The sequence below is a fragment of the Pongo pygmaeus genome, chromosome 17 (assembly GCF_028885625.2).
Source record: "Pongo pygmaeus isolate AG05252 chromosome 17, NHGRI_mPonPyg2-v2.0_pri, whole genome shotgun sequence".
NCBI lineage: Eukaryota > Metazoa > Chordata > Mammalia > Primates > Hominidae > Pongo > Pongo pygmaeus.
Window position 1 is genome coordinate 61407965 of NC_072390.2, and position 22427 is coordinate 61430391.

General features: G+C 44.4%; 1 protein-coding gene across 3 annotated transcripts in view; it reads right to left on the reverse strand.

The window, feature by feature from the left end:
• Positions 1–21870, reverse strand: part of ST8SIA5 (ST8 alpha-N-acetyl-neuraminide alpha-2,8-sialyltransferase 5) — a 90211-nt gene extending 68341 nt beyond the window's left edge. For 2 of the 3 annotated variants that reach the window (XM_054460946.2, XM_054460949.2), the window contains exon 1: positions 21195–21329. In XM_054460946.2, coding sequence (XP_054316921.1) covers positions 21195–21325 — 131 coding nt within the window. In that variant the 5' untranslated portion in view covers positions 21326–21329. Of the gene's footprint in view, positions 1–21194 lie in introns of all 3 variants that reach the window. The other variant, XM_054460947.1, reaches the window with a different exon arrangement.
• Positions 21871–22427: the final 557 nt, after the last annotated feature.

A 22427-nucleotide genomic window follows, 5' to 3' on the forward strand; every position in this document is an offset into this window, starting at 1 on the left:
ACAGACTGAGGACTGCTCTGTTGGCTTCCCTACTTTTGAGGTTTGGGGACTTGGACTGGCTTCCTTGCTCCTCAGCTTGTAGACGGCCTATTGTGGGACTTCGTTTTGTGATCATGTGAGTCAATACTACTTAGTAAACTGCGCTTTATGTATACATCTATCCTATTAGTTCTGTGCCTCTAGAGAACCCTGACTAATACAGTAACCAATGTCTATAGCAGCACCAATAGAAATATACCAGGAGTCACATATATAATTTTAAATTTTCTGGTAGCCACATTATAAAAAAGTAAAAATTCATGTAATAAAATTTCTTAGAATTAAATACACATACCTATAAATAAGTGCACGCAAAATTGGTGAAATGAGAATTGATGGATTGTATCAATGTGAATTTCCTGGTTCTGATATTGTACTATATTGTTTGGGGTGTTTTAGTTTTTGAGACAGGGTCTTGCCCTGTTGCCCAGGCTGGAATGTAGCAGTGCTGTCATAGCCGACTGCAGCATCAACTTCCTGGGTCCAAGCAATCCTCCCACCTCAGCCTCCTGAGTAGCCAAGACTACAGGCATGCACCACCACACCTGGATAATTTTTTTTTTTTTTTTTGTAGAGACAGGGTATCACTCTGTTGCCCAGGCTAGTCTCAGACTCCTGGAGTCAAGTGATCCTCCCACTTTGGCCTCCCAAAGTGCTAGGATTACAGACATGAGCCACCATGTCTGGACATGATATGGTACTATATTGTTTTGAAAGATGTTATCTTTGGAGGAAATTAGGGGAAGTGGATACAGGTTCTCTCTGTGTTGTTATACCTGCGTATGAATCTACAATTCTCAAGAAGATTTTTTGAAAGTAAAAAGAAACAGGTAAAATTCATTTCAATAATATACTTACTCTAACCAATATTCAAATATTATCATTTCAACACGCAAACAAGATAAAAAAATTAAGGAGATATGTCACATCCCTTTTTTGTATTATGTCTTCGAAATCCAACGTGTATTGTATATGTACAGACAGCATGTCTCAACTCAGACGCCACACTTCCAGTGCTCAGTAGTCACATGGGGCTAGCGGCTAGTGGACAGTGCAGGGCTAGTACACAAACGGCACTCAATGGATGCTTTCTGCATGAATGATGAATGAACCAATTAACCAACCTGAACTAAGAGGGGCCTGAAACTGGACCTGCAGAATAGCACCTCACCAGCAGAAGGGCACCGGGTGGGGGTAGGGGCACATAGGTGTGGGGACATTGGCTCTGCAGGCACTGCTGGGTGGAAAGAGAACCCCCCAAAATGAACTTGGATTAGAAGGAGGACAACAACCCAGCCTAACATGGAAGAAAGAGAAAGCATTTGGGAATTCTTGCTTCCTTTAAGCCTTCTTTTGGGGGTTGTGGGGTGTGGTTTATTTCCAAGAAATGGCAATGGTGGTCTTAGGAAGTATTGATCCTTTGATCTGCTGAGGAAGAATGGGGAGTTGGCAGGCTGGAGGAGTGAGGGGAGGGAGGTTTGGCCTTCCTTTGCCCAGAGACTTGACAAATGCAGCACAAAATCAGATGGGATCTCAGGCTGGAGTGAGCGTGGATGCATTTTATTCTCCCAGGACACCCCCACCCCGGACCCAGTGTGGCATTAAACTCCCAGAACCCCCACAGTGTGGCATCCCATACACATATCCTGGTTTACCTGCCTTATTTTCGTTCCCTCCACCCAGCCAGTCCAGGGGCTCTGCAGGACCTGTGGGCCACCTGGAAGGAGCCAGCAAAGCCCAGCCTGAGCCGTTCTCCTGAAGGACCAGTCCCTTGTGCCCCACGTCACCAGAGCTGGAAGAGAGGAAGCCACCTTGCCCACCCACTCACACTGCACGACGCTAAAGAGAGACCAGACAGGCCGTCAGTCAGCTTCACAGAGCAATGGTGTCTAAAAAGAAACTTTCAAATCTTTGATAGCTTCCATCACCTGCTCCTCCTGCCTCAACACCTCAGCCTGTCCCCCAGATACCCCCAAATTCAGTCTCTGAGACCCACCAGTTCTTCAAAGCCTCTGTCAGGTCCCACCGGGCTACTCCCACCCCCTCATTGCTGTCTCCTCTGAAACCTACAAGATTTATAGTCTATGCCACAAAACTGCGAGTTTATTTATACACTGTCTTACATAATTTTTCATGTTTGTCTCTTTAAGTGTTCTGTAAGTTTCTTAAGGACATGAATCATACCAAATAATTCTTTAGTAGCATCCCCTCTCCCCCAGTGCAAAGCTGAGGGGGCGTTTAATGAATGTTTCTTGATTGTTAGGATAAAGTTTCAGGATTCCCTTTGTATGAATCCATCCATTCAACAATTAGTGTCAGGCACTGTGCTAGGACCTGAGAACTTAGAGATGAATAAAGCATCTCTTACAAGGGTCTTACCAGCTGTGTGACTTTACACATGTTACTTCCCCTCTCTGCATGAGTATGAAATGAGGAAGACTATGTATTTAATAGGGCTATGGAGAGGATTAAATGAAATAATCCTCATTTAGGATTAGCTTCTTAGGTTAGAACCTGCCTCATGATCCCTTAGTGAATGTTAATAATTAATTTTTTTTTTTTTTGAGACAGAGTCTCACTCTGTCGCCCAGGCTGGAGTGCAGTGGTGCAATCTTGGCTCACTGCAACCTCCACCTCCCAGGTTCAAGCGATTCTCCTGCCTCAGCCTCCTAAGGAGCTGGAATTACAGGCATGCACCACCACGCCCGACTAGTTTTTGTATTTTTAGTAGAGATGGGATTTCACCACGTTGGCCAGGCTGGTCTCAAACTCCTGACCTCAGGTAATCTGCCCACCTCGGCCTCTCAAAATCCTGGGATTACAGGCATGAGACAACACTCCTGGCCAATAGTTAATATTATTACCTCATGAATCCTTCACCTGTGGGGATGAGGGGTGTCCCTAGGGTAATAGGTAGGGTTAAGAGCTAAATTAGAGAATTATTAGATAAGAAGTGAATGACCTGGATACATCAAAAAGGAGAAATTAAATTCTCTAAGAGGTAAATCCCTGGAAAATAGAAATGTCAAAAAAAAAAAAAAAAAAAAGGTGGGTGGGGCAAGGAAGAAGAGACAGAATCCGGGAGTAAGAGGGTATCACTGTGCTCCTGAGAGATATCTGAGGAAGGTGCAGGAAACTCACATCCAACATCTGGTGCAGGGCTGGGCATATGGCAGGTCAGAGCCAGGATTAGAGGAAGGCCAGCAAGGCACCTGGCACACAACATTTAAAGAGGTCCTCATTCTCAGGCTCATGTAAGTACAAAGTTAACGCCTGAGAGTAGAGGCCACCTTAAATTTTGTTCCCTGATCTCTTGCTGGCCTCACCTCATCTCAGTTTTGCAGCAAGTGCTCAAGAGAAACTTCCTCTGACCAGCAAAACTGTAAAGTCACTCTGCTGACCCACCACACACCCAGGCTGCGGTCACAGCAGCATCCCTTCTTTCTAGGGCACCCTCCCACTCGAGAACCACACTCTGGATAGATCCTCCAGTCCCTATGGTCCCAATCTCCTGGGGCTGTGCCTGTTTCTCAGGGCAGTCGAATAGGCTTTGTCCCCTGGGTCGGGGCAGAGTTGGCTCAGTGATGAGGGCCTTCGAATATACACATGTAGGCAGCACAAAGTCAGGCTGTACTTTTCCTTGACCCAGTTTCGTATCCTCAAGTCTCAGGCCTGCACCAGCCACATGCAGGCAGCCCAGCTTTTTGCCCTGAAGGTGCAGGAGAGAGGAAGGCTGCATGGAAGACAAAGCATAGGAGGGTCCTCTGTACTTGAGGCAGGACAAAACTCCTGGCCTCAGTTCCTGTCCACTGCACAATCACATAGAAAAGCAATGGGACAGTGCTGAGCAGGATGTGCTAAGTAGAGACACCATGGTGCTGTGAATTCAGAGGAGAGAAAGAACACCGTGGGCTGAGACCAGAAAGAGAAGCAGGATTTGGACTGAAAGACAGCTGGGAGGGGACAGCGGGTGGGGAGGCAGCGTGGGTGAAGGCCCAGAGTTAGGACAGATGTGACGTGCGTAAAAGACCCTTTACTGGCCGGGTGCGGTGGCTCATGCCTGTAATCCCAGCACTTTGGGAGGCTGAGGCGGGTGGATCACCTGAGGTCAGGAGTTCAAGACCAGCCTGGCCAACATAGTGAAACCCCGACTCTACTAAAAATACAAAAATTAGCTGGGCGTGGTGGCATGAGCCTGTAATCCCAGCTACTCAGGAAGCTAAGGCAGGAGAATTGCTTGAACCCGGGAGGCAGAGGTTGCAGTGAGCTGAGATGGCGCCACTGCACTCCAGCAAGTGTAACAGAGCAAGACTCCATCTCAAAAAAAATAGATCCTTGACTGACAGGGGAGAAACATTCAAATTCCAGAGTGGGCTTCAGCACAGACTGACAATTAGGGGTGAGCTTTTTGTTTGGGGAACAGAGACATTCAAAGACTTCTATTTCCAACAAAATGGCCGACTGAGAAGCCCTCTGGGGCAGGTGCTGTGACATACCTCATCACATCACCTTCGGGAATGAAGGACTTCTCCCCACCTGTTGGGGGTGCCATGAGCCGACAGCCCTCAGCTCTCATTCCTCTTTGAGAATTGCCACAGGTGAGCAGAGCCACCTTACTCAAGGTTATGTCCTCTTCCAGGTATAAAGGTCAGGCCCCCTCACCCCAACTCTGGGCAAGTATGAAGAGACAGCCCAGCTCCAGGGCTGCCTATGGGGTCCACTGCGGCTTTCTCTGGAACTGTATTGCAGCTCAATTTCTCCCTCTGACCAGTCATATTTCCTTCTCTCTTTCTCAGATATTGATCCCAAGAGCACTTCTCAATAAACATCCTACACTCTAATCTCTGACTCAGAGTCTACTTTCCAGGGAATCCAATCTGCAACATCCTCCCACTAAAAAATACTAAAATAACAATTAAAATGTCTTTTAAATGCCTTATTAAATTGATGAATAGTCTGGCAAGAAAAGAAGTAGTAGATGCATTCGTCAGCCAATCTCAGTGATTCACGCTTCCCTTGTAATGGCCAAAGGGCCCTCCCAAGGAGGGTCACACTAGGAACCTCCTCCTAAAGCCAAGAAAACACAAATAATGCAAAAGAAAAGAAGGGAGAAAAGGCAAGGTATGTGAAACACACAAAATATGATGGCAGAAATAAATCCTTAGTCACCAGTAATCACAATAAATGTAAATATACTAAACTTTCTAAGTAGAAGAGATTGTCAGACTAGGTATTAAAAACTGTAAGTACATGCTAGTTACAATAGACATAGAATGAAAGACATGCAAATTTAAAAAAAAGAATCAATATCATAAATATCATGTTCTGTCACCACAATACCTTTGAGTTAAAAAAATCAAAAAGATAAGGAAAAACTTGAAGTCTCTGGACATTTTAAAACACTTCTAACTTCATGAGTGAGTAAATTATGATAGAAATTAGAAAATAATTGGAATGCAAGATAATTGAAAATACCTCTGGTATTTACTAGCTGTATGACCTTGAACAAATTACTTAACCTCACTGTGGCTCAGTTTCCTCATCTATAAAATAGCCATGGTAACAGTATCTATTACTTGTGTTATATGGATTCAGTATGTTAACACATAAAGCACATGGACTAGTATCTGGCACATAGTAAATGCAATGCCGTTCTGAGTTCTTGTTATCATCATCATCCCCAAATTGAAGGGATTTAATTAAAGAAATATTTAGAGGAAATTTGATAACTTCAAAAGTTTACATTAGAAAATAGAAAGACTGATAACTGAAGAAGAGATAAGCACCCAACTCAGGAAGTTAGAAAAATGACAGAATAAAATCAAAGCATAAAAATTAATAAAATAGAAAGCAAATATCCAAGAGAAAATCAACAATGCCAAAATCTGATCATTTTACAGAGACAATGTAAAAAACAGAAAAAGAAACAAGTAAATAATGTTAAGAATAAAAAAGGGGCAAAACGATGGATATGACAGAGATGAAATACAGCATATTATAAATTTTGCCAATAAACTTAATTTTTTTTAATTTCTAGAAAAATATGATTTACCAAAATTGATTGAAGAAATAGAAAACTTAAATACTCTTACAATTACTAAAGAAATGGATCAGTAACTTGATTAGTAAGTCTTAATTAGTAAGACTTAATGGATTAGTAAAGTTTTTCCATATGGAAAACATTAGGTGCAGATGGTTGTAGAGGTGAGGTCTACCAAACATTTAAAGAATAGATGAATCTGAAAAACATGCATAAGTCATTACAGAGAATAAAGTATTAACTTTATCAACTCATTTGCAAGACTGATTTTAAAACCAGGCAAAGACAGCATGATAAGAGAAAATTACAGCCAATAGCATTCAAGAAAAGGAACAGATCATCCTGAATAAAAATAATAGAGAACAAAATCTCACATCATATAAAACAAATAATATACCATAAACAAGCTGGGTTTACCCCTAAAATTATAAGTTGAACATCTATTAATGTAATTTACCACATCAAAAGATTAAAGGGGAAAAACTACACACCATTCAATAGATGTAGAAAAAGTACTTATAAAATTAATATCTAAATACAGTTTTTGGCTGGATGCAGTGGCTCACACCTGTAATCCCAGCACCTTGGGAGGCTAAGGAGGATGGATCACGTGAGGTCAGGACTTCCAGACCAGCCTGAGCAACATCGTGAAATCCCCTCTCTACTAAAAATACAAAAATTAGCTGGGCATGGTGGCGCATGCCTGTAATCCCAGCTTCTCAGGAGGCTGAGGCATGAGAATCACTTGAACCCAGGAGGTGGAGGTTGCAGTGAGCCAAGATCAAGCCACTGCACTCCAGCCTGGGTGCCACAGCGACGCTCCATGTCAAAAATAAATAAATAAATAAGTATAATTTTCAAAATAAGAAAAAACAAAACTTTTAACACATTCTACAAATGTGTGGGACTTTACCTACTAGAAAATATCTTAAAAAAATAAGCAAACATATTCAATGATGACACTTTTTTAACATTCCCTTTACAATTAGGATTAATCATACCGTATACAAAAATTAACTCAAAATGGGTCAAAGATCTCAATGTCAGAGCTAAAACTGTATAACACTTAGAAAAAAGTTTAAGTGTAAATCTTTGTGATGTTGGATTAGGCAATGATTCCTTAGATATGACACCTAAAGCACAAGCAATCAACAACAAAAAAAATTCGAAGAATTGGACTTCATAAAAATGTAAAACTTTTGTGCTTCCAAGGACCACCAAAAAAGTGAAAAGACATGTTTTGCAAATCACATACCTGATAAGCGACTTATACTTGAAATATATAAAGAACTCTTACAACTCAATAAGAAAAAGTAAAATAATCCACTTTAAAAATAGGCAAAGGGACCTCTGCGGGCAGGGCATAGCTGAACAAAAGGCAGCAGAAACTTCTGCAGACTTAAACGTCCCTGTCTGACAGCTCTGAAGAGAGTAGTGGTTCTCCCAGCATGGTCTTTGATCTCTGAGAACAGACAGTCTGCCTCCTCAAGCAGGTCCCTGACCCCCGTGTAGCCTAACTGGGAGACACCTCCCAGTAGGGACCGACAGAAACCTCATACAGGCAGGTGCCTCTCTGGGACGAAACTTTCAGAGAAAGGATCAGGCAGCAATATTTTCTGTTCTGCAATATTTGCTGTTCTGCAGCCTCCACTGGTGATACCCAGGCAAATGGGGTCTGGAGTCGACCTCCAGGAAACTCCAATAGACCCTCAGGTGAGGGACCTGTTAGAAGGAAAACTAACAAACAGAAAGGAATAAAATCAACATCAACAAAAAGGACATCTACACCAAAACCCCATCTGCAGGTCACCAACAAACCAAAAGTAGATAAAACCACAAAGATGGGGAGAAGCCAGAGCAGAAAAGCTGAAAATTCTAAAAACCAGAGTGCCTCTTCCCCTCCAAAGGATCACAGCTTCTCGCCAGCAATGGAACAAAGCTGGATGGAGAATGACTTTGATGAGTTGACAGAAGTAGGCTTCAGAAGGTCGGTAATAACAAACTTCTCCGAGCTAAAGGAGCATGTTCTAACCCATCACAAGGAAGTTAAAAACCTTGAAAAAAGGTTAGAGGAATGGCTAAACTAGAATAAACAGTGTAGAGAAGACCTTAAATGACATGATGGAGCTGAAAACCATGGTACAAGAACTTCGTGTTGCATGCACAAGCTTCAATAGCCAATTCGATCAAGTGGAAGAAAAGGTATCAGTGATTGAAGATCAAATTAATGAAATAAAGCAAGAAGACAAGTTTAGAGAAAAAAGAGTAAAAAGAAGTGAACAAAGCCTCCAAGAAATATGGTACTATGTGAAAAGACCAAATCTACATTTGATTGGTGTACCTGAAAGTGAGGGGGAGAATGGAACCAAGTTGGAAAACAGTCTTCAGGATATTATCCAGAACTTCCCCAACCTAGCAAGGCAGGCCAAACTTCAAATTCAGGAAATACAGAGAACACCAAAAAGATACTCCTTGAGAAGAGCAACCCCAAGACACATAATTGTCAGATTCACCAAGGTTGAAATGAAGGAAAAAAGATTAAGGGCAGCCCAGAGACTGGGCAGCCAGTCTGTCGGGTTACCCACAAAGGGAAGCCCATCAGACTAACAGCGGACCTCTCAGCAGAAACCCTACAAGCCAGAAGAGAGTGGGGGCCAATATTCAACATTCTTAAAGAAAAGAATTTTCAACCCAGAATTTCATATCCAGCCAAACTAAGCTTCATAAATGAAGGAGAAATAAAATCCTTTACAGACAAGCAAATGCTGAGAGATTTTGTCACCAGCAGGCCTGCCTTACAAGAGCTCCTGAAGGAAGCACTGAACATGGAAAGGAACAACTAGTACCAGCCACTGCAAAAACATGCCAAATTGTAAACACCATCGATGCTATGAAGAAACTGCATCAATTAACAGGCAAAATAACCACCTAACATCATAATGACAGGATCAAATTCACACATAACAATATTAACCTTAAGTGTAAATGGACTAAACGCTCCAATTAAAAGACATAGACTGGCAAATTGGATACAGTCAAGACCCATCGGTGTGCTGTATTTAGGAGACCCATCTCGTGCAGAGACATACATAGGCTCAAAATAAAGGGATAGAGGAAGATCTACCAAGCAAATGGAAAGCAAAAAAAAGCAGGAGTTGCAATTCTAGTCTCTGATAAAACAGACTTTAAGCCAACAAAGATCAAAAGAGACAAAGAAGGCCATTTCATAATGGTAAAGGGATCAATTCAACAAGAAGAGCTAACTATCCTAAATATATATGCACCCAATACAAGAGCATCCAGATTCATAAAGCAAGTCCTTAGATACCTACAAAGAGACTCAGACTCCCACACAATAATAAAGGGAGACTTTAACACCCCGCTGTCAATATTAGACAGATCAACAAGACAGAAGATTAACAAGGATATCCAGGACTTGAACTCAGCTCTGCACCAAGAAGACCTAACAGACATTTACGGAACTCTCCACCCTAAATCAACAGAATATACATTCTTCTCAGCACCACATCACATTTATTCTAAAATTGACCACATAGTTGGAAGTAAAGCACTCCTCAGCAAATGTAAAAGAACAGAAATTACAACAAACTGTCTCTCACACCACAGTGCAATCAAATTAGAACTCAGGATTAAGAAACTCACTCAAAACTGCACAACTACATGGAAACTAAACAACCTGCTCCTGAATGACTACTGGGTAAATAACGAAATGAAGGCAGAAATAAAGATGTTCTTTGAAACCAATGAGAACAAACACACAACATACCAGAATCTCTGGGACACATTTAAAGCAGTGTACAGAGGGAAATTTATAGCACTAAATGCCCACAAGAGGAAGCAGGAAAGATCTAAAATTGACACCCTAACATCACAATTCAAAGAACTTGAGAAGCAAGAGCAAACACATTCAAAACCTAGCAGAAGGCAAGAAATAACTAAGATCAGAGCAGAACTGAAGGAGATAGAGACACAAAAAACCCTTCAAAAAATCAACAAATCCAGGAGCTGGTTTTTTGAAAACATCAACAAAATTGATAGACTGCTAGCAAAACTAATAAAGAAAAAAAGAGAGAAGAATCAAATAGATGCAATAAAAAATGATAAAGGGGATATCACCACTGATCCTACAGAAATACAAACTATCATCAGAGAATACTATAAACACCTCTACACAAATAAACTAGAAAACCTAGAAGAAATGAATAAATTCCTGGACACATACACCCTCCCAAGACTAAACAAGGAAGAAGTTGAATCTCTGAATAGACCAATAACAGGCTCTGAAATTGAGGCAATAATCAATAGCTTACCAACCAAAAAAATATCCAGGAGCAGATGGATTCACAGCTGAATTCTACCAGAGGTACAAAGAGGAGCTGGTACCATGCCTTCTGGAACTATTCCAATCAATAGAAAAAGGGGGAATCCTCCTTAACTCATTTTATGAGGCCAGCATCATCCTGATACCAAAGCGTGGCAGAGACACAACAAAAAAAGAGAATTTTAGACCAATATCCCTGATAAACATCGATGCAAAAATCCTCAATAAAATACTGGCAAACCGAATCCAGCAGCACATCAAAAAGCTTATCCACCATGATCAAGTGGGCTTCATCCCTGGGATGCAAGGCTGGTTCAACATATGCGAATCAATACACGTAATCCATCACATAAACAGAACCAATGACAAAAACCACATGATTATCTCAATGGATGCAGAAAAGGCCTTCGACAAAATTCAACAGCCCTTCATGCTACAAACTCTCAATAAACTAGGTATTGATGGAACGTATCTCAAAATAATAAGAGCTATTTATGACAAACCCACAGCCAATATCATACTGAATGGGCAATAACTGGAAGCATTCCCTTTGAAAACTCACACAAGACAAGGATGCCCTCTCTCACCACTTCTATTCAACATAGTGTTGGAAGTTCTGGCCAGGGCATTCAGGCAAGAGAAAGAAATAAAGGGTATTCAATTGGAAAAGAGGAAATCAAATTGTCCCGGTTTGCAGATGACATGATTATATATTTAGAAAACCCCATCGTCTCAGCCCAAAATCTCCTTAAGCTGATAAGCAACTTCAGCAAAGTCTCAGGATACAAAATCAATCTGCAAAAATCACAAGCATTCCTATACACAAATATCAGACAAACAGAGAGCCAAATCATGAGTGAACTCCCATCCACAATTGCTACAAAGAGAATAAAATACCTAGGAATCCAACTTACAATGGATGTGAAGGACCTCTTCAAGGAGAACTACAAACCACTGTTCAATGAAATAAAAAAGGATACAAACAAATGGAAGAACATTCCATGCTCATGGATAGGAAGAGTCAATATTGTGAAAATGGCCATACTGCCCAAGGTAATTTACAGATTCAATGCCATCCCCATCAAGCTACCAATGACTTTCTTCACAGAATTGGAAAAAACTACTTTAAAGTTCATATGGAACCAAAAAAGAGCCCACATTGCCAAGACAATCCTAAGCAAAAAAAACAAAGCTGGAGACACCATGCTACCTGACTCCAAACTACACTACAAGGCTACAGTAACCAAAACAGCATAGTACTGGTACCAAAACAGATATATAAACCAATGGAACAGAACAGAGGCCTCAGAAATAACACCAGACATCTACAACCATCTGATCTTTGACAAACCTGACAAAAACAAGAAATCGGGAAAGGATTCCCTATTTAATAAATGGTGCTGGGAAAACTGGCTAGCCATACGTAGAAAACTGAAACTGGATCCCTTCCTTACACATTATACAAAAGTTAATTCAAGATGGATTAAAGACTTACATGTTAGATCTAAAACCATAAAAACCCTAGAAGAAAACCTAGGCAATGCCATTCAGGACATAGGCATGGGCAAGGACTTCATGACTAAAACACCAAAAGCAATGGCAACAAAAGCCAAAATAGACAAATGGTATCTAATTAAACTAAAGAGCTTCTGCACGGCAAAATAAACTACCATCAGAGTGAAAAAGCAACCTACAGAATGGGAGAAAATTTTTGCCATCTACCCATCTGACAAAGGGTTAATATCCAGAATCTACAAAGAACTTAAACAAATTTACAAGAAAAAAACAAACAACCCCATCTAAAAGTGGGCAAAAGATATGAACAGACACTTCTTAAAAGAAGACATTTACGCAGCCAACAGAAACATGAAAAAATGGTCATCATCACTGGTCATCAGAGAAATTCAGATCAAAACCACAATGAGATACCATCTCACACCAGTTAGAACGGCAATCATTAAAAAGTCAGGAAACAACAGATGCTGGAGAGGATGTGGAGAAATAAGAACTCTTTTACACTGTTGGTGGGAGTGTAAATTAGTTCAACAATTGTGGAAGACAGTGTGGTGATTCCTCAAGGATCTAGAACTAGAAATACCATTTGACCCAGTCATCCGATTACTGGGTATATACCCAAAGGATTATAAATCATGCTACTATAAAGACACATGCACACATATGTTTATTGTGGCACTATTCACAGTAGCAAAGACTTGGAACCAACCCAAATGTCCATCAATGATAGACTGGATTAAGAAATTGTGGCACATATATACCGTGGAATACTATGCAGCCATAAAAAAGGATGAGTTCATGTCCTTTGCAGGGACATGGATGAAGCTGGAAACCATCATTCTAAGCAAACTCTCACAAGGACAGAAAACCAAACACTGCATGTTCTCACTTATAGGTGGGAATTGAACAATGAGAACACTTGGACACAGGGTGGGGAACATCACACACACACCGGGGCCGTCACGGGGTGGAGGGCTCGGGGAGGGATAGCATTAGGAGAAATACCTAATGTAAATAATGAGTTGATGGGTGCAGCAAACCAACATGGCACATGTATACATATGTAACAAACCTGCACATTGTGCACATGTACCCTAGAACTTAAAAGTATAATTCAAAAATAAATAAATAAATAAATAAAAATAGGCAAAGGGGCTGGGAGCAGTGGCTGGCTGGACGCGGTGGCTCATTCCTGTAATCCCAGCACTTTGGGAGGCCGGGAAGGGTGGATCACCTGAGATTAGGAGTTTGAGACTAGCCTGGCCAACATGGTGAAACCCTGTCTCTACTAAAAATACAAAAATTAGCCAGGCATGGTGGTGCATACCTGTAATCCCAGCTACTCAGGAGGCTGAGGTGGGAGAATCACTTGAAACCAGGAGGCGGAGGTTGCAGTGAGCTGAGATCGCACCATTGCACTCCAGCCTGGGCAAACCTCCCTCTCAAAAAAAAAAAAAAAAAAAAAGGCAAAGAATCTAAATAGATATTTCTCCAAAGAAGATATGCAAATAGCTAACAGGCACATTAAAAGATGCTCCACATCATTAGTCATCAGAGAAATGCAAAATCAAAGCCACAGTGAGATGACACCTCAAAACCACTGAGATGGCTATAATCCAAAAAAAAGATAATAAAAGTTTTATCAAGGATGTAGAGAAATTGGAACCTTCATACAACGCTAGAGAAAATGTAAAATGATACAGCCACCTTGGAGAACCCTGGCAGTTCATCAAATGGCAAACACAGAGTTACCATATAACCAATTCTACTCACAGGTATAAACCTAAGAGAAATGAAAATCTATGTCCACACAAAAACTTAACATAACAGTGAAAACAACTCAAATGTCTATGAGTTGAAGAACAGAGAAACAGAATGCAGTCTATCCATACAATGAAATATTATTCTGCAATAAGAATAAATGAAGTACTGATACATGATATGACATGGATGAACCTTGAAAACATTCTGCTTAGTGAAAGATGTCAATCACATAGGACAACGTAGCATATGATTCCATTTATATGAAATGCTCAAAACAGGAAAATCTAGGGAGACAGAAAACAGGTTAGCGTGTTTGTTCATTCCTAGGACCAGGAGGGATGGGGGTCTGGGAAGTGATGGCTAAGGGGTACAAGATTTCTTTTGTAGAGTAATGAAAATGTCCTAAAATTGACTGTGGTGGTAGATGTTTAACTGTGTGAATATATTAAAAGCCATTTAACTGTACACTTTAAGTGGGTGAATTTTATTTCAATAAAGCTGTCAAAAAAAGAAAGAAGAAAACAGTGAGGACTAAAATGAGGATGTTCACTATGACACTTTTATTGAATATTATGTCAAAGGTCCTAGCCAATACAGTAAAACAAGAACCATATATTAAGGTATAATGGTGGTAATGACAGAAAGAAAAATGTCTACATAGAAATCCCCAGATGATCTTCAGATAAACTATTATCAGTATGTGCATAATCAAGGTTACTGATTATAAAATTAATACACAAGAAACAAATTTATTTCTATATACCAGCTACAAATTGTTAGAAAATATAACTTTTTAAAAGATAATTTGTACAATAGTAAACATTTTACATAGTTTTTAAATAGTTAAAAACTATGCAGCTAGACATGAATTGTTATGGACTAAATAATTGTTTGTGTCCCCCCAAAATTCCTATGTTGAAATCGAATCCCAAGGCAATGGTATTTAGAGGTGGAGTTTTGGGGGGATGATTAGGTCAGAGAGTGGACCAGTCATAAATGGGATTGGTGCCCACATAAGACGAGGCCAGAGACTTAGCTCCCTCTCTTTCATCCCCACATGAGGAAACAAGAAGTCTGCAACCTGCAGGAAGGCCCTCACCAGAACCCAACCATGCTAGCACCTTGATCTTGAACTTTCAGCCTCTTGAACAGGAGAAACAAACATTTGTTGCTTAAGCTACCAAATCTATGATAATTTGTTATAGCAGCCCAAACAAACTAAGACATAAATCTAACAGAAAACATTCAAACTCTTTATGGAGAATTATAAAACTCCATTGAAAGACATGGGAAGACATTCAAGGCCCAAGGTTATCTGGTTTTCCTGAGATTAAGTTTAAAAGATGGACTGAGACCAGATTATTAAAATCTACCATGTCTTTTCTTTCTACCTTTAAATAAACATTGCCCTTCCCCTGTCCCTCTGTTAAAGTGTAAACACCTGAAGTTGTAATACTCTAGGGCTGTGCGATTATATGAAGACTTCAGCACTAACAAAGGGGATTGGGGTCAGTGGGGGACTTAAAAGAAGATGGAACAATTTCCATGCCCCTCATTGTGGAAAATCTTTCTTTTAACGCTTTTTCTTCTCAGCATTGACACCTAGAAAGGGTAACCTGCGCTCCCTGTCTCCACATTGTCTTTCCCCACTCACTCCCTGCTCACTGAAATAGGATCCTGTCCCCACTTCTCTCTCCCAAACTGTCTTTGCCTCTACTGCCAACCCAGCGGACACCTCAATCCTATCCCACCCGAGCCCTCTTCCCGGCAAGCCACAGCTGGCCACTCTCACTCTGACGCCCTCGTCCCTTGGTTTCCTTAACACCTCCCTCTCCTCATTCCCCTCCACCTCTCTCCAGCCTCGGCTTCCAGAGCCAGCTCTCCTCTCTCGACCCCTTATAGGTGCAGACATCCTTCAAGGCTCTCCTTTGTGCCCAGACCCATCATCATTTTCCACTCTGCTCTGTCCTTGGTGACTCATCCAATCCCATTGCTCACATCAGTGGTTTTCTAACTGAGGGTTTCAACCCAATGGATTGTAAAATTTAATGGGTTGCTCTCAGATTTTTTAATAAAAACTCTTTTTATTGCGGCAAAATACACAATAACATAAAATTTACCATTTTAACCATTTTTAAGTCTACAGTTGAATGTCATTAAGTTCATTCACATTGCTGTGCTACCATCACCACCGTCCATCTCCAACACTTTCTCATCTTTCCAAACTGAAACTCCATACCCATTAAAAGATGACTCCCCATCCCACACCCAGCCCCCAGGAACCACCACTCTATTTTCTGTCTTTATGAATTTGACAACTCTAGGTCTCTCATATAATTGGAATCATAGAGTATTTGTCCTCTTGTGCCTGGCTGATTTCACTTAACACAAGGTCTCCAAGGTTCATCCATGTTGTAGCACATTTCAGAACTTCCTTTCTTTTTAAGGCCAATATTCCATTGCATTTTTAAAGGAAGTAGAATGGCTTTCTTTCTTTCTTTCTTTCTTTATTTTTTAAATTTTATTTCTTTATTTTTTGAGGCGGAGTCTCACTCTGTCACCCAGGCTGGAGTGCAACGGTGTGATCTTGGCTCACTGCAACCTCCACCTCCCAGTTTCAAGCGATTCTTGTGCCTCAGCCTCCTGAGTAGCTGGGATTACAGATGTGTGCCACCACACCTGGCTACTTTTTGTATTTTTAGTAGAGACAGGGTTTCACCATGTTGGTCAGGCTGGTCTCGAACTCCTGACCTCGTGATCCACCGGCCTAGGCCTCCCAAAATGCTGGGATTACAGGCGAGAGCCACTGCACACGGCAAATGGATTTTTTAAATGAAGTAAAATAGAAAACATTAGAGTACATTTCTCGTAATAAGGCCAAGTATTGCTTCACAAAATGTTTCAGTTGAGTGTGTACATAACTGTGTTCAAGGTCTCCGGCTATAACATATGCCATACTGTGCTTCCCAATCACAAAAGTTTGAAAAACACTGATGTCAGTGGTTGGTGACTCCAAATCTACATTACTAGTCTGGCTCTTCCCAACGCAGTTCTGGGTAGCTCCATGCACGAGGATCCAGACCCACAGCTGTCACCCTCCCCGCTCCCTCCCAGACATGTCATCCTCACAGGGTCCCTACTTTCTTCTCAGGAATTGGGCCCTGCCTGCCTCACTCTGCCCCCAGCAATATAGCTCTAACTCCTGAGTCATGCAGATTCACTCAACTCTTGCCTGCACTTGTCAATCCTTGCTCAAACTTGATTTCATCCCCCTTCCTTTCACCTCTGCCTATGCCTGTGGATCATTCCCCTTTCTTGAAGACCCCTTCAAATGCCTCCATGTACCTTCAAACACAGTGATTTGCTCTGGCACCTCCTCCTTGTTTTTAGAGTCCCTCGTCCATTCCTCTAGGCATGGCTCATATATCAGTTGCGTGCCTTTCTGTCTTCCCAATAGCCACGGGCTCCCTGGAGACCCTGGACTGTGCCTGCCTTGCACACCAATGTATCCTTAGCACTTAAAGAGTAAATCTGCATGAAGTATTTGTTCAATCAATCAAAACAGGCATGGAGAAGCCAAGAGCATCAAGGGGTACGTTCACAACTTTATTTCTTGTCTTTTTCTCCTCATTCACATAGTGCATGCTTTCTCCATTAGAGACACTGAGCCCACTAAGCCACCTGCACTGCCCCACCTTCTCCCCTCCTGACCAAGGGAGGTGCTGCAAATGGACCCCCAGAGTTCTGACTGCTCTCAGTGGGGTCCTCCCAAAAGCTCCCGTTGCAGAGCACAGGGAGAGCCCAGGGTCCAAAGAAGTAAGCACACATCGACTCACAGCCCCACTGCCATTTGCTCTGGGCTGTCGCTAAATTCTCCCTGGAAGAGCCTGCCTTTGCCGTATCCCTGAACTCTTTGTGAGGTGGCATCGCACCAGCTCAGCACAGAAGCAAACAATGGCAGCCTTCAGGAATCCCCTGGCTCTGAAGTGGACCTGCTCCCTGCAACAAGTTCTTCTCACTTTCACTGGGCTGTGACAGTACCTCCCAGCGTCTCTACCTCTTTAACCCTCCCTGTAGGAGACCCAGCTAACATCCTTCTTAGGGGCTTTTATCCTGCCATTACCCTACTCCAGGGCCAAACACAGCTCCCAATGAACCAAATGCAAATTGTTCTTCTCAATCTTCAAAACACTTTGCTGAGGCTAGTGACCCCCTGTTACATCTGCCCCCTTCGTCCCTTCCTTCCACCTCACACCAGTTGTATCCATTTCTTCCTTGTGTCTCTTCCAGTTACAATCCCTGCACACACACACATAGTCCTACCTTCAATTATTTATTCATTATCCAATATTTATTGAGAACATCTTATGTGCTGGACACCACATTTGGTGTTCACAGTGCAGCTGGGAACAAAACAGAGCAAATTGGTCGGGGGCAGTGGCTCATGCCTGTAATCCCAGCACTTTGGAAGGCCGAGGCAGGCGGATCACGAGGTCAGGAGATCAAGACCATCCTGGCTAACACGCTGAAAACCCGTCTCTACTAAACATACAAAAAATTAGCCAGGTGTGGTGGTGGGCGCCTGTAGTCCCGGCTACTCACCAAGGCTGAGGCAGGAGAATGGCCTGAACCTGGGAGGCAGAGTTTGCAGTGAGCTGAGATCGTGCCACTGCATTCCAGTCTGGGTGACACAGTGAGACTCCGTCTCAAAAAAAAAAAAAAGAAAAAAGAAAAAAGAGCAAATCCCCACCGCATGGAGCTTTCGGTCTAGAGCAGTTTCTCAACCTCAGCACTACTGACATTTGGGGCTGGAAAATTCTTTGTTGTTGGGGGCAAACTATGCATTATAGGTCTTTACAACATCTTTGGCCTCTTCCCTCTCCATGCAGCAGCACTCTCCTCTCCCCAGTGTGAACGCCACAGAAGTCTCCAAACATTGCCGTGGAGAATAGGGGATTGAGAACCACTGGTCTAGAGCAGCAGGAGGAGCTTGTTGCAGCTTGCAGATCACCTGGGGAGCTTGTTACAACGGCAGGTTAGCAGATCCCACCCGAAGACAGTCAGATTCAGGGGCTCAGGAGTCTGCATTTCAATGGTCCTCCAGTTGGTTCTGATTCAGGCCCTCCCAGAGCCTCTGCTTGAAGAACACTGGTCAAGTGTTTGTAGACAGGAGACAGACTGATGATAATCACATCAGGCCAGTTCATTACAATCATGATATATGGAGGAAACAAGATAGGTAAGCAGGTGCTAGGGGTGACACTGATGTGGCAGCCACACCCAGTTCAAGATCAGGACTAACCAATGATTAAGCCAAGTGCTGCAGTGAAGGTAGGGTCAGGTGTGGGAGAGACGGGAGGAAATTGTGACACACTTGCATCTCTGCGCCTTTGCTCCTGCCCACTTTTTGGATGTGCATGCCCCCTGCCCCCACCCTCAAATCTTACCCTTCCTTCAAGGCCCACTCAAGTTCAACTTCCTCTGGGCACAGTCTTGCCCAACTTCTCCAGCCTATCAGTGCTTCTCTTCTCAGACAGTTTAACATTCACTTTCTGTTTCATTTGTGGCTATTTTGTTGCCCCAAATAGACTTCGAGTCCTCTGAGCACCAAGACCACATCATCTCCTTTACAGACCCTTATCTACAGGCACTCTTCCAGGATCAGCCCTATACAAGTTTTGCCTGGTTGATTGGGTTGAGTATCTAGAGTGAGGCCTGAAAGATAGCATCTATGCGATTTAGGGGGTCAGGGTCTCTGTGAGGGAGGAAGGGAAGCACCTTGTGTGCCTGCTGAACTCCTGGCAGCTAGCCCACCCACCCAAGACCAGGGAGGACTTGCCAGAGCAAGCAGGTAGTAGTTTGGTTGGCGTTTGCCATGGGCGGTTATATTTTCCCCCTGTTGACAAGGCAGAAGGAATCCCAGCAGCCCCAGCAACTTTGGGGAGGTGCTGGGAGGGGGCAGGAACCCAGAGCTGCCCTGCTGAAGAGCAAGTGCCAAGATAGCAGCAGGCAATCGGCCTGCAGGGCTGCAGCAAGCTGTGGGGGACCCAGCTGTCCTTGCATAGGATCATCTCAGGGGCAGCAGTAGCCAAAAGAAGAGGCAGGCCCAATCAGATCCAAGAAGCCAGGAGACTCCGAAGATGGCCTTTAAAGCCACCAGTGTCAGACAGCACTCAGGAGCTGCCACCAACCAGGGAACCCTACCTGGGAAGGTCTGGAGCAGCAACTGGCTGTAAACAAATGTTCAGAACAAGGTGCCTCATTACTCCCCAGCTCCGGGGGAGTTACAAGGAGGGGAAACAGCCTAAGTGCTTGGCTTTTCCACTGGACAGCGACACCTAGCAGCGATCCTCACCCTCTCACCTTCGTGGGCAGCCCAGATTGGGAGCACCCATACCTGATGTATCCACCTCAGCCAAAGGATGAGAAGAGAGCTGTTTCATTATGGGGAAGTTTAGAGAAGAAGGTGGGATGCTTACTTAGCTAGAGAGACATTTATTTTCCTATCAACCTAGGGGAGGGGCGGTGAGAGTAGGGAGACACTAGCAGCAAAGAAAAAAACACCCCAGCAGCTAGGAGAGAGGGCTCTTGCCAAGAGAGGCTCTGATATGGGTGTATCCTAGAGCAGGAACCTCCCCTAATCTCTCAAACCAGGCGGAGAAACCCCAAGTGTTTCCTTAAGCCAGCAGAGCCGGCAGAAGGAAGTGGCTGGCATTTCAGTGTATCTTCTGCAGAGAGGCTGAGGCTGTGCCCGAATTGAATTTCTGAGTGACACCTCCTGCTGCTCTTTCTCTTGGAGTTTAACCGTGGATTGGGTGGAGTAGGGGGAGAGCCCAACGAGGGGTTAACTTCTGCTGCAGCTCTGACCTTTTGCGCTAAGGATGAGAAAAAAAAAAAAAAAGCCATCTGTTTCAGAAGGAATCAGGTTGTTGAGTTTCACAGATCCAGTGACTGTGGGATTATAAGACTTCACTATCACTGTCCCTGTCGCATCGCCACAGCCCACTACCACCCCCACCGAACCCGAAGCTCCTGGAGGGGAAAATACTTTTTCTCCCAAGGGTCCTTACGAAAGTTCAGGACTCGCGAGGTTATAAGCAAACAAACAATCGATAAGATTTTGAGCCCTCCGACCCCGGAGTCTAAACAAATGGCCATAGAACTGTGGGTCGGGAGGACACCGCTCTGATCCATGCGGTCTCTCCGGGTATTAAATGGATTTATCGTCAGCCTGGTTGCTTGGAATTCTATTCTGTCCTTCATTTTTCACAGCGGAACAAAGTTGTCTGGACCCTCCAGCCAGCGCTGGGCAGGAGCAAGCAAGGATGCTCTCGGAAACGCGGTGACCCAAGCCTAAGCCGCCATGCTCGGGGCTAGGAGCGGACCCCACGGCCACTCACCCCTGGGCGCTGCGACCGAAGCTGCCGCTGCCACTGCCACCCGGGGGCTCGCCGGCCGGCTCCGCGCATCCCGCCCTCTCATGGACTTTCTTACCTCTTAATGTAGTTCCTGCCATACAGGATCTGTTGCAGCAAGGTCACCAAGGCAAAGGCGCAGATGAAGATGAAGAGCAAAGTTCGGTTCCCCAACAAATCCCGGTTGGCCGAGGGGTCCGCGTAGCGCATCCCGGCGACCGGGCGCCGCGGGCGCGGGGTACGGGGCGGCCAGGCAATGACTCGCGGAGTTCCGGGGCCCCGGGGGGCGCGCGGCCGACTTGGCGCCTCACGGTGCGGTCAGGCAGGCGGGGGACTTCGAGGGGCAAAGTTTCTGGTTGGCGCGGCCGGAGCTGGGGGCATCCAAGCGTCGCAGGCGCTGGGGCGGCAAGCAGGAGAGGGCCGGTGGCAGGGAGCTCGGCCGCGGCCCGGGGCCTTCCCCACCCCCGGGTACCTTTACCTCCAGGCGCCCGTGCCGGGTAGCCGCCGATTTCCCCGCGGAGGGGAGACGGCAGGTGCCACGAGCCGGAGGCGGCCCCTCCCGCCGAGGTGGCGGCCAATGGGGAGCGAGACCCGGGCTCCGTCCCCTGTGCGCCCCAGCGCGCCGCGCACCGCCCCCTCCAGTCCGGCTCCGGATCGCGGTTGCCCAGCGCGCTGTTCCCTGCCGGGGGCGGGCCACGTTTGATCTCCGGGCCCGCAGCGAGGGATCGCGAAGGTTGGCCTCCGGTTCTGCCGATAGAGACGAGGGGAGGGGGGGTACAAAACACCCGTGCAATCTGGCTAATGATAGGCGAGCCGTGGGGAGGGGGAGGCGCGGAGCGCAAAACCCCAGATTTGAATCTTGGAATTAAAAAGAGGGCAGGGGCTGGGCGCGGTGGCTCACTCCTGTAATCCCAGCACTTTGGGAGGCCGAGGCGGGCGGATCACAAGGTCAGGAGTTCAAGACCAGCCTGGCCAATATGGCGAAAACCCGTATCTACTAAAAATACAAAAAACAAAATTAGCCAGGCGTGGTGGCACACGCCTGTAGTCCCAGCTACTCGGGAGACTGAGGCAGAACAATCGCTTGAACCTGGGAGGCGGAGGTTGCAGTGAGCCGGGATCGCGCCACTGCACTCCAGCCTAGGCGACAGAGCAAGACTCCGTCTCAAAAAGAAAAAAAAAAAAAAAAAGAGGGCAGGAAGAGGAAACAGCAGCTGCGGAGCTGGACTTGATGGAAGGGAGCATTTGCGTGCAGCGCGCAGGGCACTGAGTCACCACCGTGGCCGCGTCCTCGCGCTCTCCTAGCGACTTC